The sequence below is a fragment of the Lampris incognitus genome, chromosome 5 (assembly GCF_029633865.1).
Source record: "Lampris incognitus isolate fLamInc1 chromosome 5, fLamInc1.hap2, whole genome shotgun sequence".
NCBI classification, from domain to species: Eukaryota; Metazoa; Chordata; class Actinopteri; order Lampriformes; family Lampridae; genus Lampris; species Lampris incognitus.
The window spans coordinates 56160856-56177200 of NC_079215.1; the positions used below are offsets into that span (position 1 = coordinate 56160856).

Genomic DNA, 16345 nt, shown 5'->3' on the forward strand with positions numbered 1-16345 from the left:
GAGACACAGAGGGAGAGAGACAGAGAGACAGAGAGAGGAGAGAGAGACACAGACAGAGAGAGAGACACAGACAGAGAGGGAGAGAGAGAGGGCGGAGGGAGGGAGGAGACAGAGAGAGAGAGGGAGACAGACAGAGAGACAGAGAGACAGAGAGACAGAGAGAGGAGACCCTGTGTTGGGACCCTCGCTGTGTCCCAGTGGGCACGGCGCTTGCTGGGGGGCCGGGCTGCTCGGTCGAGTGGTGATGAATAGCTGCAGTGTCGGAGGACCCGGAGGTTGTAAAAGCACTGAGGTCTTTGGTGTTTGTGAATGTTTGCTGAAAATCCAATTCCAGACCCGCACATCAAGTACACAAGACAATCCATTCTACACAATAACCAAGAAAGAGAAGTTGTTGAGAGCTCCTCGACAGCATGTCCACTGTCTTGGTCTTCTTCCTGTTTTTATTGTCTTTATTGAAGCAGGGGATCATCTGTATTGATGTTAAAGCCATAACAAAGACATGGTGTTTTTTTCCCCTCCATCTATTTCTCTTTATTTTCCTTTAAGTAAGTGGGTCAGAAAGTATAACAAGGTTACAGGTTAAAATGATACACCAACATCATCATCAAGTAGGACCCGGAAAGTCAAATTTGTTCAACGTTTGTCGTCTTTAAATGCTCCAACGAAAGCAAATGACGCCCAACGGGATACGGCCGGGATTTGGATGCATCCTCCCGCGGTCTGTAGAGCTGGCTGAACCACAGCCAGACGACAGCTCATATGGGTTGGAGAAGCTCCCCTTCTAGCGACACCCTTCATTCTAACAGAGTTGTGCGTTCTCCCCACATCTGAGCGCTGGCTTTCTAGTGTTCAGACTTTCAGAAGGAACCGCACCGGGTCACCTTTTCAATGAAAGGCCACACGACTTAAACGAGGAACTCAGAGAAGAAAGAGCCAACTTAAAATAAAGAGTACAAGACAACAGCTTATACGAGTTAGTCTTCCCAAAGGACGGCCTGGAACCTTTCACACCGTCATTCGATAAAAGCAAGATTATTGTAGGTGATGCTGTCAGAGAAGCCCCGAGTTGGGCCTTTGTTAGACCAGTGGGGACCTACCATGTGGTGGTGTGGAGTTTTGGGGTTGTGGTGGTGTGGTGGTGTGGGGTTTTGTGGTGTGGTGTGGTGTAGTGGTGTGGGGTGTGGTGGTGTTGGGTTGTGGGGTGTGGTTGTGTGGGGTGTGGGGTTGTGCTGGTGTGGGTTTTGGGGTGTAGTGGCGTGGGGGTGTGGAGATGTGGAGATGTGGTAGTGTGGGATTGTGGTGGTGTTGGGTTGTGGGGTGTGGGGTTGTGGTGGTGTGGGGTTGTGGTGGTGGGGGGGGTTGTGGGGTGTGGTGGGGGGGGGGGGGGGGCCAGCAGCTGCGTAAAACACAGTGCTGCCCTGGAACATTGGCTTGGGTAAAAGGCTTCCTGTTGCTCTGAGGCACACGGTGTCTAATCATGTGCCATCAATGGAAAAAAGCCCTGAGCTCATTACTCCAACCAGACCCCAGCAGCCCGTCTGCTGCACCAGACACCACCACCAGTCCACCTGTACCCAGACACCACCAGCCCGTCTGCACCAGACACCACACCGGCCCACCTGCACCAGACACCACACCGGCCCACCTGCACCAGACACCACACCAGCCCCACCTGTACCAGGACACCCACCACCGGGCCACCTGCACCAGACACCACACCGGCCCACCTGCACCAGACACCACACCGGCCTGTCTGCACCAGACACCACACCAGCCACCTGCACCAGACACTACACCAGCCCACCTGTACCAGGACACTACACCAGCCCAACCTGCACCAGACACCACACCAGCCTGTCTGCACCAGACACCACACCAGCCCACCTGTACCAGACACTACACCAGCCCACCTGTACCAGACACTACACCAGTCCACTGTACCAGACACCACACCAGTCCACCTGTACCAGACACCACCACCAGCCCACCTGCACCAGACACCACACCAGACCACCTGTACCAGACACTACACCAGCCCACCTGCACCAGACACCACACCAGTCACCTGTACCAGACACTACCACCAGCCCACCTGTACCAGACACTACACCAGCCCACCTGCACCAGACACTACACCAGTCCACCTGTACCAGGACACCACACCAGCCCACCTGTACCAGACACTACACCAGTCCACCTGTACCAGACACTACACCAGCCCACCCTGTACCAGACACCACACCAGCCCACCTGTACCAGACACTACACCAGCCCACCTGTACCAGACACTACACCAGCCCACCTGCACCAGACACTACACCAGCCCACCTGTACCAGACACTACACCAGCCCACCTGCACCAGACACTACACCAGCCCACCTGCACCAGACACTAACACCAGCCCAACCTGCACCAGACACTACACCAGCCCACCTGTACCAGACACTACACCAGCCCACCTGCACCAGACACTACACCAGCCCACCTGTACCAGACACTACACCAGCCCACCTGCACTGGGGGAACAGCAGAAGGTCAGTTCAGGTGATGCAGCGTTTGGTAAGAATTCAAACCTGCACACTTCTCCTCACTAGCAAGTTGACTGAAGAGCACCATTTTATGGTAACCAAAAGTGCAGGGTGTGTGTGTGTGTGTGTGTGTGTGTGTGTGTGTGTGTGTGTGTGTGTGTGGTGTGTGTGTGTGTGTGTGTGTTGTGTGTGTTGTGTGTGTGCATGGGTGCTGCAGACAGAATTGAGGAGCTGGAGCAGACTTATATACTTGAAACAAATGGAGGTATTTAAAAAAAAAAGAAAAAAAAGAGCTATGTCTGAGTGGGAAAGGAGACACTGAACAACTTTTCCGGTCCACTATGTTTGAGTGGGACCACATGAAATTATTTGGGTCAGTGTTTCTGGGTGACTTCAGATGAACCTGTCGGCCCGCATTCTGGGTGAATTTTTAAAAAAAAAAAAAATTTTTTTTTTTTGCTCGGAGATGGAAAACTTCAGATTATCTCACTCTCAAAATACCCGCGGCCCCTGCCACCAGTCCTTTAAAAGGACTAACCTCGAGCGGCAAGTTTAGCGTCCTCGCACTGGCGTGTGAAGGACAAAACTTTGCACAAAAGACATACGCACAAATTAAAAAGTGGATAGCCGAGAATGGCCCTCGTATGAATCACTGATTAGGAGCTGCTGCAGGCAGAGGCATGGCCAGCCATAACTTTCCACACAAACAGTCAGCGGCGGAGAGGCCGGACTGTGTTTCTACTCTCTTGTCATAAGTTCCTTTCACAGAGACTGCACTGGGCTACTCCCAAATAAATTGGTACCAGAAATAGGGGATCAGCCAAGAATTTCCCTCTCCGGTGGGTCTACTCAGATGTTTGAACCATGAGGGATTTAAAAGGAAGAGAGGGAGATGGAAGGTTGACCAGACAGCATGGCTGTGTCTTAAATCCACAACACATGCATAGCTGCAGTACTGCCACTCGTCACAGATGACTTATGAAGGCGATAATGGCGGCACGAAAAAGGAGGCACAGACGCGACACCCAACGTGGGATGTGGGGCGCACTTAGCTCCGCACGTCATGTGGTGTGCCTCCATTTTGACGGGTAACATATACTAAATATACTGCACAGCGGTCTGTTGTTTTGAGGAATAGCGGTAAAGACCCGCCGGGACAGGGTTTCTACCAAACACTGCTGCTTTCGCGTTCTGCGAAGATGACCTCATTTTTCAACAACACTTCGAAGGGCAGAGAGCGATGGCTTGACCGGGCCTCCTTCTTCCTATTACATTCACATCTACGGCCAATGCTGGGTTGGTATTGACTATCGATGTTAGTGTCGGTATTGTGCAGTGACGAGGTAGGCTCCAAACCAATGTAAAAGTAGACGAGTGTATCCAACTGCATGTGACTGAGACATGTGGCAGGCAGAGACAGCTTCCTGGGACAATAAAGACAGGTGCTGAAAGAAAAACAGCTGTTTATGGCTGCCCTCTTCAGCTGTGCCTGCTATTGAAAAGCAAAGTAAAATTATCACTTTCGTAGAATTCCAAACAAGTACCAACAAGCCCATTATACAGCGGTGCCTGGAAGTTTGTGAACCCTTAAGAATTTTCGATATTTCTGCATAAATGTGACCTAAAACATCATCAGATTTTCACACAAGTCCTGAAAGTAGATAAAGAGAACCCAATTAAACAAATGAGACAAAAATATTATACTTGGTTATTTATTTATTGAGGGAAATGATCCAATATTACATATCTGTGAGTGACAAAAGTATGTGAAGCTTTGCTTTCAGTATCTGGTGTGACCCCCCCGCCCTTGTGCAGCAATAACAACAACTAAACGTTTCTGGTAACTGTTTATCAGTCCTGCACATCGGCTCGGAGGAATTTTAGCCCATTCCTCCGTACACAACAGCTTCAGCTCTGGGATGTTGGCGGGTTTCCTCACACGAAGTGCTCGTTTCAGGTCCTTCCACACATTTTGATTGGATTCAGGTCAGGACTTTGACTTGGCCATTCCAAACATTAACTTTATTCTTCTCTAACTATTCTTTTGTAAAACAACTTGTGTGCTTAGTGTCGTTGTCTTGCTGCATGACCCTCGTTCTCTTGAGATTCGGTTCACGGACAGATGTCCTGACGTTTTCCTTAAGAATTCACTGGTATGATCAGAATTCATTGTTCCATTAATGATGGCAAGCTGTCCTGGCCCCGATGCAGCAAAACAGGCCCAAACCATGATACTACCACCACCATGTTTCACAGATGGGATAAGGTTCTTATGCTGGGATGCAGTGTTTTCCTTTCTCCAGACATAACGCTTCTCATTTACACCTAAAAGTCTTATTTTGGTCTCATCCGTCCACAAAACATTTTTCCAACAGCCTCCTGGCTTGTCCACGTGATCTTTAGCAAACTGCAGATGGGCAGCAATGTTCTTTTTGGAGAGCAGTGGCTTTCTCCTTGCAGCCCTGCATGCACACCATTGTAGTTCAGTGTTCTCCTGATGGTGGACCTCATGAACATTAACATCAGCCGATGTGAGAGAGGCCTTTAGTTGCTCAGAAGTTACCCTGGGTTCCTCTGTGACCTGGCCGACTATGACACGCCTTGCTCTTGGAGTGATCTTTGATGGTCGACCCCTCCTGAGGAGGGTAACAATGGTCTTGAATTTCCTCCATTTGTACACAGTCTGTCTGACTGTGGATTGGTGGAGTCCAAACTCTTTAAAGATGGTTTTGTAACCCTTTCCAGCATCAACAACGCTTTTTCTGAGGTCCTCAGACATCTCCTTTGTTCTTGCCATGACACACTGCCACAAACATGTGTTGTGAAGATCAGACTCAATAGATCCCTGTCTTTAAATAAAACAGGGCCCCCACTCACACCTGATTGTCATCCCATTGATTGAAAACACCTGACTCTCATTTCACCTTCAAATTAACTGCTAATCCTAGAGGTTCACATACTTTTGCCACTCACAGATATGTAATATTGGATCATTTTCCTCAATAAATAAATGACCAAGTATACTACTGTTGTCTCATTTGTTTAATTAGCTTCTCTTTATCTACTTTTAGGACTTGGTGTGAAAATCTGATGATGTTTTAGGTAACATTTATGGAGAAATATAGAAAATTATAAAGGGTTCACAAACTTTCAAGCACCACTGTAAATGTATTGAAATGCCTTTCTTCTGATTAATCTCCCACCAAGTGTGTTGCTTACCAGTGGCGGCTGGCCAGTACAGGGCGCTGGGGCGCCGCCCCCTTCAAACATCAAGAGATGAAAATCTTCTTAAACATGTTAAATATAATTTAGTTGTATAATGCAAATAATTAGGAAATAAAAGTGTTTTTCAGTCTGTGAGCGCCTGTCAGCAGCCATTAAATATTGGTGCCAAATGGTATTTGGTCGATTTCTGTCTGAACACATATACTTCCTGGGTGAGGGGCGTCGGCCAAACGATACCTTATGTAAGCTCTCAAACTTGTGGCGAGCAGGTGACCTGAGGCTGCTGTCTGATTGGTTTCTTCAGATTTTCCAGGGGGCGCAGTTCTGTGCACCCCAGATACTCCCACTTTTATTGGCAGTGAATTGGTATCGTTTTGTGTTTTGATCTAATGTGATCGGACAATTCTCGTGGCTGTCAATCATGTTCCCACCCACCACGACGACTCGTCTCGACTGTCAATCATCCACTGTCTACGAACCCTGATAAAATCTATAGGCTGCATTGTCCTTCTTAATAACTCTGACTGTGTGGACATTAAAGCAGCTGTCAGGTGTGCTGCGCCAAGGCAATTTGTGCCCCCCCCCCACAAATTTTTAGCACCAGCCGCCACTGGTAGCTCCCCACTTGCTGCCAAAAATGTGCTTTTTGCCTTCAAGCTGGGATCATAGAAATCGTCTAGTTGGGAAATAGAGTCCAGCGTTATACGGGCAAACACATGCTGCTTATCCAGTACAGTAAACACAGAACTGAACAACGGTGCTGAGCTGCAACTATAGGTTGCCTGCGACATTAACTCAACAACCACATGAACTCTGTGGACAACCACATCAACTTCATCAGGGAGGTGACGTTTATTTATGTGTGTGTGTGTGTGTGTGTGTGTGTGTGTGTGTGTGTGTGTGTGTGTGTGTGTGTGTGTGTGTGTGTGTGTGTGTGTGTGTGTGTGTGTGTTTATATATATACTAGAAGAACCCCGCTACAATGTAGCGGTTTGGTTCTCCACCCGTCTAAATCTCCCTCCTCTTCATCCTGCCAGCTAACCGCCTTCCCCCTGCCCCTAAACCCCACCCCCCCACTCCAACTCCCTCCCCCCAAATGCTCAGAATCATCTGAAATGCCGAGAAAAGTGGTTTTTAGCCATTTTTAGAACATGCATATTTTGCATAATTATGCATAATTATTTTAATTTTCTGCTATTTTCTGGTCCTCTCTGGAACAATACCTACCACCTCCAAAAAAAAATGAGGATCATAAGTGCATTTTTGCAAAAATGCATATATTTTGCATAATGCCAAAACATTTCTAAGCCCCAAATTTTTTTTATATAGGTGAAAAAATCAAAGATGCTCATAATCATCTGAAATGCCGAGAAAAGTGGTTTTTAGCCATTTTTAGAAAAATGCATATTTTGCATATTTATGCATAATTATGCTTAATTGTAATGTAATGTTCTGCTATTTTTTGTAGGTGCCCCTGATCATCCCCAATAACCTCCAAAAAGAATCAAGGCCCCAAGTGCTTTAGTTTGGCCGTTCATAGACTCACACACAGACACACACACTGACAATACAGGAGTCGATGCATCGGGCTGTACTACACAACAAATAAGGAGACAAGTAACTACAAATACATGTGTGCCTCAAGGATATGACTGAATCTAAGCAGTGACGTTACATTATTATAATAGTCTTGCACAGCCCAATCGGCATGATCAAGTTTTCTTATATAAACACAAGTTTCGAAACTCCCCAAAGAAAACAAGACAACTTTGCTTGGCGAGCTCTCCGCCGTCCCGCTCCTCCTCCTCCTACACCTTTAGCAGCAGCGTTTGTTCAATAGCAAAGGGCATCGGAGACAAATTCCTCTTTTACTCTTGCCCTTAAACAAACGCGGAGACCTGAGTTGCCCGGCCAGGAGTATAGTTTATACAGCACGCGCCCCGTCGGGAGTATAGTTTATACAGCACGCGCCCCGTCGGGAGTATAGTTTATACAGCATGCGTCCCGTCAGGAGTAAAGTTTATACAGCATGCGTCCCGTCAGGAGTATAGTTTATACAGCACGCGCCCCGTCAGGAGTAAAGTTTATACAGCATGCGCCCCGTCAGGAGTATAGTTTATACAGCATGCGCCCCGTCAGGAGTATAGTTTATACAGCATGCGCCCCGTCAGGAGTATAGTTTATACAGCATGCGCCCCGTCAGGAGTATAGTTTATACAGCATGCGCCCCGTCGGGAGTATAGTTTATACAGCATGCGCCCAGTCAGGAGTATAGTTTATACTGTATGCTTCCCGTCAGGAGTATACTTTATACTGTATGCGCCCCGCCAGGAGTATAGTTTATACTGTATGCGCCCCGTCAGGAGTATAGTTTATACTGTATGCGTCCCGTCAGGAGTATAGTTTATACTGTATGCGCCCCGTCAGGAGTATAGTTTATACTGTATGCGCCCCGTCAGGAGTATAGTTTATACTGTATGCGCCCCGTCAGGAGTATAGTTTATACAGCATGCGCCCCGTCAGGAGTATAGTTTATACAGCACGCGCCCCGCCAGGAGTATAGTTTATACAGCATGCGCCCCGTCAGGAGTATAGTTTATACTGTATGCGCCCCGTCAGGAGTATAGTTTATACAGCACGCGCCCCGTCAGGAGTATAGTTTATACAGCATGCGCCCCGTCAGGAGTAAAGTTTATACAGCACGCGCCCCGTCAGGAGTATAGTTTATACTGTATGCGCCCCGTCAGGAGTATAGTTTATACTGTATGCGCCCCGTCAGGAGTATAGTTTATACTGTATGCGCCCCGTCAGGAGTATAGTTTATACAGCATGCGCCCCGTCAGGAGTATAGTTTATACAGCACGCGCCCCGCCAGGAGTATAGTTTATACTGTTTGCGCCCCGTCAGGAATATAGTTTATACAGCACGCGCCCCGCCAGGAGTATAGTTTATACAGCATGCGCCCCGTCGGGAGTAAAGTTTATACAGCACGCGCCCCTGGGTGTCAATACGGTGTTATTGTCGGTGTCAGGACGTGATGTAGGCACGTATAACCTCAACTCGCAGATGTCCAGTAAGTCTGCTGAACGTCGCCGTAGCCAAGCTGAGAGGAATACGCTCCCTTACCTCGGCTAGTGGTTCCCTCGACTGCCGAAAACCCTCTCGATTCTTCTACAGTCCACGGGTTTGACGCGAGCGCTGCTCGGCGAGCGGACGATCCGTTTCGTGTCTTCTCCCGAGTCCGAGAGCGCCCGACCTCCTCGCTCATCCTTGTTTACATCGCTTGCGAACGATGTCACGGCTCCGCGCGGAACCGCGGCGCGGAACGCGCGTCGGTTTACGGTGTCGTGCCAACTTCTGTATCCCGGAGAACACGACGCCATGGGTGGGTGTGTGTGTGGGGGGGCGGACGTCCCCTTTGTTCTCCGTTCGTTCGTCTTTATGACTGTTTGTCGACTATCAGCACGGTTTGACGAGCATATAGCATCCGAATTAGAAACTAGAGAAGTGGAGACTTGCGTTTTCAGCAGGCCGATTGTACTTCGGACTGCTCGTAAAACCGTGTTGATCATCTAAAAACTTTTTGAAAAAAAAATCATCAATCTACGCGTTGTTATTTCCCCCCCTAACTGAAATGGAAATATACTGAGCAAGGTTCTCGCTTAGCGAATGGATGCGCGTTCCCGCGACGCAACAAACGATTGTGGGATGCGTATTCTTCCGGGGGTGCGACATTTGCCACCACAGAGACCTCTGGGAAGTTTAGCGCGTCGACTCCAAGTCATGTGACCGCTTCTGGACCGTGTTTGTCCGGCTGGTAGTGGATGGCGGGCGGGGCACTTCACCTCACTGTTACATGTTGATAATTACAATCTGATTCTGTTTGCATGTTGTTGTTGTTGTTGTTTTTAGTGATCGTTTTAGTAATAGTGTAACCGGTTATTTTCTTGCCCGGTGCGGGATTCGATACGAGGTGTACTGCACCACAAGGCAACGTCACTAACCGCTCGGCTAAAGGGTCAGACCCGTTAGCTAGAGACTAACGTGTCTTATTAGTAGTTTACAATAGTAATTGCTTAGTAATTGTGTTCGACATATGCACGTGTGTGTGATGGCCACGACGTCCCGTCAGAAGGTGAGCTTCATCCGCATACCTGATGACAAAATACATAACGCCAAGTAGTCCGACCCCAACAGGGGTCCCTGATACTGGGTTTCTTTTAATTTTGTAGTTTTGTGTATCAGTAAGTGTTGCAACGCTTAAATACGTGATAAAACCACGTGTGGACATATTTTGAATTGAACCACGTGGTTTTCATCACACATGGATTGTTTTTTTTTTTTTCGTGATTTCTTCTCCTGTGACGGCCTGGCGGCCTGGCCAGGGCGCCTCCCCGCCTGCCGCCTCATACCTGCTGGAATGGGCTCCAGCCCCCCCGTGACCCTGAGAGCAGGAGAAGCCGTTTGGATAATGGGTGGATGGATGGGTGGATGGATGGATAATTTGATTCACACTCCAGCTTACTCTTGTTAATGTTGCGCCAGGGACACTTCATTTGCATTACATGATTAAACATGTATATTCCGACGGACGCTTAAACGTCTATTTATCAGAATTTAGGAACTTTTTTCATGGGATTTTTCTATCAGGCTCCAGGGAATTTTTTTTTTAATTCAGCGAGGAAGAAAGTTAGGAATAAGCGAAGGAACAAACTTGTAGTATTTTTCAAGCGCTTTATAAATGTAACCAGAAGAACCCCGCTACAATGTAGCGGTTTGGTTCTCCACCCGTCTAAATCTCCCTCCTCTTTATCCTGCCAGCTAACCGCCTTCCCCCTGCCCCTAACCCCCCCCCCCACACACTCCAACTCCCTCCCCCCAAATGCTCAGAAACATCTGAAATGCCGAGAAAATTGGTTTTTAGCCGTTTTTCGAAAAATGCATATTTTGCATAATTATGCATAATTATGCATAATTATATTTTGATTTTCTGCTATTTTTCTGGTCCTCCCTGGAACAATACCTACCACCTCCAAAAAAAAATGAGGATTTTTGCAAAAAATGCATATATTATGCATAATGCCAAAACATTTCTAAGTCCCAGAAATTTTTTTTACATAGGTGAAAAAAAATCAAAGATGCTCAGAATCACATGAAATGCCGAGAAAAGTGGTTTTTAGCCATTTTTAGAAAAACGCATATTTTGCATATTTATGCATAATTAGGCATAATTTTAATTTTCTGGGATTTTTCCCTTACTCTCTGAGACAATACCTACCACCTCCAAAGAGAATGAGGATCGTAAAGTGCTTTAGTTTCCGGTCCCGCTATCTACACACACTAACACACACACACACACACACATTCCGAAAATATATAAATGTAAATGATGATGATGATGAAGAGGAGGCAACCGCATGGAATTCCCCCCGTTTTATGGACAGCTCAGAGAGAGACGAGAGGTGACGACGCTGAATGTAAAACAGTTTATTGCAAGACCACCCCTGTGAACAAACCTCTTCTCATACAGAGTTCCGCCCAGAGGCCCTCACCAGGAAATATGAAGATTTACAAACGATTCAAAAGGCGGGAGCGCGACACATTTGCTTGCCGAGTCCTACAGTCTACATACACGTCCGATACGGCTGCTCCCCAGCACCTGCCTATGTAATAGCATATATATCCCTTCCGTATGTACAGCATCAGCGAAACAGCGCCGGGGATTCTGGGAACACCTTAAAAGTTACGCACAAAACAAGCTGTAAATGAACGAGGCATGCAGACGAACCCGTACTTTAGCGTCATTATGAAACCCACTGCTTTTCTGGGCGAGACACGCCCTGTGCAGCATTCAAGCGCTAGGATTGGCCAGGCGTCCAAGCGCTAGGATTGGCCAGGCGTCCAAGCGCTAGGATTGGCCAGAAGTCCAAGCGCTAGGATTGGCCAGGCGTCCAAGCGATAGGATTGGCCAGGCGTCCAAGCGCTAGGATTGGCCAGGCGTCCATGCTCGCGCTAGGCACGCCCACGAGCCTTCTCTCTATTAAAATGAATGGAGGATTTGAGATCTTTGACCACCTCCAACGCAAACCGTGTTTGTTTTTGTGTGATTGAATACACTTTCCCACACGTTTTGTGTGCCCTTATTAACAAGTAGTGGTTATCGCCACCAGCCAACTACTTAATACAGAAGAAATTAGTCCCTTTCAGGAACTGTTGCTGCATAATATTATATCAGTATCGTAGTAACTTTTGGACGACAGGCTGACGCTACTCAAAGCCACGTGGTTTTTTGTTAGCTTAATGTAAACTACTAATAAGACCCATTTGCTAACGAGTCTGACCCTTTAGCCGAGCGGTTAGTGATGTCGCCTTGTGGTGCAGTACACCTCGTATCGAATCCCGCACCGGGCAAGAAAATAACCGGTTACATTGGTGGCAGCGGTGGGATCCGGAAGTGTGCAGATCCTCGGAAGTTTCTTCGGAGCGCGGGAATAACAAAGCGCGAGGGCGCGCTTCCGGGGAGGGTGACGGGTCTTATTAGTAGTTTACATTAGATATTTTTTCCACAAAGGGACACGTGATTATTCGGTATTATGTAATCGGTTGGTCGCGATAATCGCAGTTTGTTAATGAGCACACACAAAACACGTGGGGGTCACAAATTAATAACACTTTAATGAGAGAGGACACCAGAATGCCTTTAGCCTGTTCTTTATTAGAGGTCTGGTAGCAGAGGCGTTAAAGTTACTACGATACTGATATAATATTAAGCAGCAACAGTTCCTGAAAGGGGACCACTACTTGTTACTAAGAGCACACAAAACGTGTGGGAAAGTGTATTCAATCACACAAAAACAAACACGGTTTGCGTCGGAGGTGGTCAAAGATCTCAAATCCTCCATTCGTTTTAATAGCGAGTAGGCTCGTGGGCGTGCCCGGCGCGAGCATGGACGCCTGGCCAATCCTAGCGCTTGAATGCTACACGGGGCGTGTCTTGCCCAGAAAAGCGGTGGGTTTCATAATAATGCTGTACTTTCACCCCCACCCCCACTCTCCTCTGTCCCATCCCTCCCCCCTCCCACGCTGCTAACAGAGCGCAGCGCCCCCTGTGGCTGCATTGCCTACTTAGGATGCTCATAAAATCATAACACCAGCATCCTAGGTAAGAAACCCTTTTAGATTAGGGAAAAAAAGAAAAGAAAAGAAAGATACATTTTCCACATTTGGTTTGAACACATGCTGAATCAGAGCATCAATACTGTTGACAAAAGGCGTGTTTTGGCTCAAATACAAGCAGGAAAACGTCCATGTTTGGTTCTGGAGCCTCGGATACAAGGGATGGTACAGGAGATCAAGCCCTGTCTTAAAGAAAAGATGTGTTGTGAATGCTCAGAGGGTTTGTCTGCCATCACTCTGTTCTTTTTCTCTGAAAGTGATTCTTTTGTCTCTCTAATTTATCACCTAATTGTGACTAACGCATGGATTAGCTACGGTGGCAGACCTGAACGGATGCTATCAGCGATCCCAGCATGGTAAAGTCAGTGGGGAGGGAATAAATTTGCATGTGCAGCAGAGCCCAACCGAATGAGAGAAGATCAGCAGCGGCTCCGCCAGCTGGGGTCACGTGCCATTATCACCTAATCACCTACAAAAACTGTTTTCCTTCTGTTTTTCTATTCCAGTTTAATGTAATACAAATGCTGCGATATCCTGTAGAGCTATACAAAACTTATAAATTATAAACTTCTATTCTTAAATATAAACAACATCAAGTCAGTTCCCAGTACTTAGATTATATATTAGATACAGTACAAGTTACAAAGCCGTCCTGGAGGAAAAGAAAGCATCCAGTACACTGTACACGAGCCAAAGGGCTGGAACTGGAAATCTGACATTATCCTTGAATAAATTAATTCATAAATAAATCATGATCATGTCTCTCCAGTAACAGCGGTGTCCTTGATTCCCCAAAAGACAAACAATACATGCACGCACACACACACACACACACACACAGACACACTCACACAAAGTGCAGGAACGCTCACTTGCAGTCAGAAAACGTGGGTCCGATTGGGTCTCGACAGTGTACAACTCATACCTATTCTAAAACGACTTTTGTCCTACAGAAGTTGCAAATGTCGTACTCAACTGGGAGGCTAGAAGCTATGTTTCTGCACAATACAGGAGGCCCTACGCCCGGAGGGATCTGTAAAGCCAGTGGCTACACAACAAAACTACCTGTGGATGCTTTAGAACAATAATATACTCTCTTTTATAAAGTGACAGTGCTGGATTTCAATTCCTAGGAGGCCCTTTTGTTATTTGGGCTATACTGGTGGTAAATATACCCCACACGTCCTCGGCTGTGACCGCCGAAAGAAAAGAAAGCGACCAAAGACTAGATTTGACGTCAATGGTGTTAAATATCTGGATTCTCTCCCGTTCAGTGTAAAGCTAAAGGAGGGGGGTTTGTGGCTAGTAGAACATGCTAGGTCCGTCTGGCCGGGCTGGTGCTGAGCACGTGAGGGAAACCTTTAAGCATTCGGGCTGTTCAGCAGCAGACTAAGTCATGGCACCCGACTAAGGTGTAATATACAATATTGTCACGGCAAAGGAATCATCCAGCCTCATGACGTTGATCCAGTTGTGCGAGAGAGAGAGTTCAGTAAGTCTACTAATATATATGCTGATACCATCCTCAAATATATACAGAAAAATCCACTTTTAACTTAAAAAATACTCTAATTATTTATGCTTATACCCCAAACCTGTACAAAGAGTAACAAACAATCCTATTGGCTTAAAAATCGCCATAAGCAGATGATCTCTCTTCCAGCTCGTCCGTTAGTTAGTAATAGCAGCAGCCTCTTCTCCGACAGCAGCCTACCGCTAATGTTAACACAGTCCAGCTCATCCCCACACCCAAGTTTCATCACACAAAAACCGGCAAGCCATCTCCGTGCCCGCCGAGAGGTCGGAACCTCCTCCTCCCACGGCCGCAGCGCTCCTCTCACGCTTGTCGCCTGGTCCAAACTTCCCAGCCGCCTCTTTGTTGTGTATATTGCACCAAAGATAAATAATACAGAGCTCTATTTTGTCTATTTTGAAGAAAGGTAGTAGGAATCAATTCCCCGGGTGGCGGAGAAACCAGCAGTAAGGAGCCCTCCATCAGCGGTGGCCCCGGAGAAGGGACGTAAAAAGAAAATGAGGGAGGAGCGAGGAGCTCACTGGATGTCGCGGCACATGGGAAGGTTGACGAAGATGAACACGTTGAACTCGATGAGGATAGAGAAGCAGAGGAAAATGGCGTAAATGAGCAGGCAGGCGAGCCCCAGTCGCTTGTCAAGGGTCCATTTGTTTAAGTGGACGCCGAGAACCTGGTGGGGTAGAGAGAGAAGGCAGCTGAGGTAAACAAAAAACAGCAGGTTTAGCATTAAACATTTTTTAAAAGGTATTCCTGCTTTGTTAATGGATGTAAAAGGGGATGACAGAAGGTCCTCGGGCTTGGTTCAAGCCGGTCCCGACACCAAATATGTCCTCTGGCCTGCAGGCGTGAGGTCTTTACAGTACTTACTGTGAGGAACACTGAGGCCAGCAGCAAACCAACAGAGAATATGAGCCCCTTGCTGTTGATATGAACCTGGCAGGGCAAATACACCATGAAATCAGTCAGTTGTTACTGTTCCCCAGATTTTGTTTGAGCGAACTTAGACCGAGCTCACAACATCTACTTTTTTGGCGACAAAAATTCTGCTTCAAGGACATGTAGATCACGATCCAAAAACAGTACCTACCTTTAACTCTCAATTCTAAAACTTTCATAGTACATAACAGACAATTTGTTTTAATATTTTTACAAAACACAGTCCTGCTCTCTTCTTGTCTAAATTCAGCCGGGTATCCTGTGGGAGAGACGAGAGCCACTCACGCTGGAGCCATAGTCGATGCACAAGGTCTGCAGGGTCCAGGGCAGGCCCAGCCCCACTAGGATGTCAAACACATTACTGCCTATGGAGTTGGAGATGGCCATGTCTCCTAGACCTGAGGCAAGGAGAGGAACACTGTCAAGGTCTGTATCTGATGAGGAGAAAACCGTTGTTATGACAGACACTATTCCGCTGTGGACCACTATATTTGATAAATAGTGAACTGAGCTTGCTCATTTTAGTAGCAAGCTACAACAGAGACAAACTCGGGAATCAGGAACAATTTCTTGTCGTTTCTTTCATGTACTTGCATACACAAAAGAAACGGAATTCTGTTTCCCCCCAGCACACAAAAAAAACCCCCACACAAACAGTTAACAACGCAGTCCACTTAGTGCAACACAGTCCAAATATTCCACTGTCCAGAGAACGAACTCTAGCCAGCATGACTGTCGGAACTGCCGATCTGCATGGGCTAGCAGTTAGCTTAGCCTGCCTCGCTTCCGCGTCCCGTCAGACCGCCCTCGGTGCTTCCTCTTCAGGCACAGCTCCGGTCAGGGCTGTGGTCCTTGGGCGCACCCGACGCAGCAGACCGGGCTCCCACACCCGATCCAACCCCAGCTCTCTCAGCCAGAAACCTTCGACACACCTCCCCGCCC

At 47.3% G+C, this 16345-nt stretch overlaps 2 protein-coding genes across 3 annotated transcripts in view; both read right to left on the minus strand.

Moving 5' to 3' along the window:
• The window catches only part of LOC130112618 (ras and Rab interactor 2-like), a 71197-nt gene extending 62127 nt beyond the window's left edge, over positions 1-9070 (minus strand). For both annotated transcript variants that reach the window (XM_056280060.1, XM_056280061.1), the window contains exon 1: positions 8884-9070. The gene's annotated coding sequence lies outside the window, so the exon portion shown is untranslated. The remainder of the gene's footprint in view (positions 1-8883) is intronic.
• Positions 9071-14984: 5914 nt separating this feature from the next.
• LOC130112766 (sodium/potassium/calcium exchanger 3-like) overlaps positions 14985-16345 on the minus strand; it is an 86416-nt gene continuing 85055 nt past the window's right edge. Inside the window, exons 15-17 of the mRNA XM_056280249.1 lie at positions 15689-15801; positions 15335-15400; positions 14985-15137 (exon numbers count right to left, since the gene is read on the minus strand). Coding sequence (XP_056136224.1) covers positions 14985-15137; positions 15335-15400; positions 15689-15801 — 332 coding nt within the window. The remainder of the gene's footprint in view (positions 15138-15334; positions 15401-15688; positions 15802-16345) is intronic.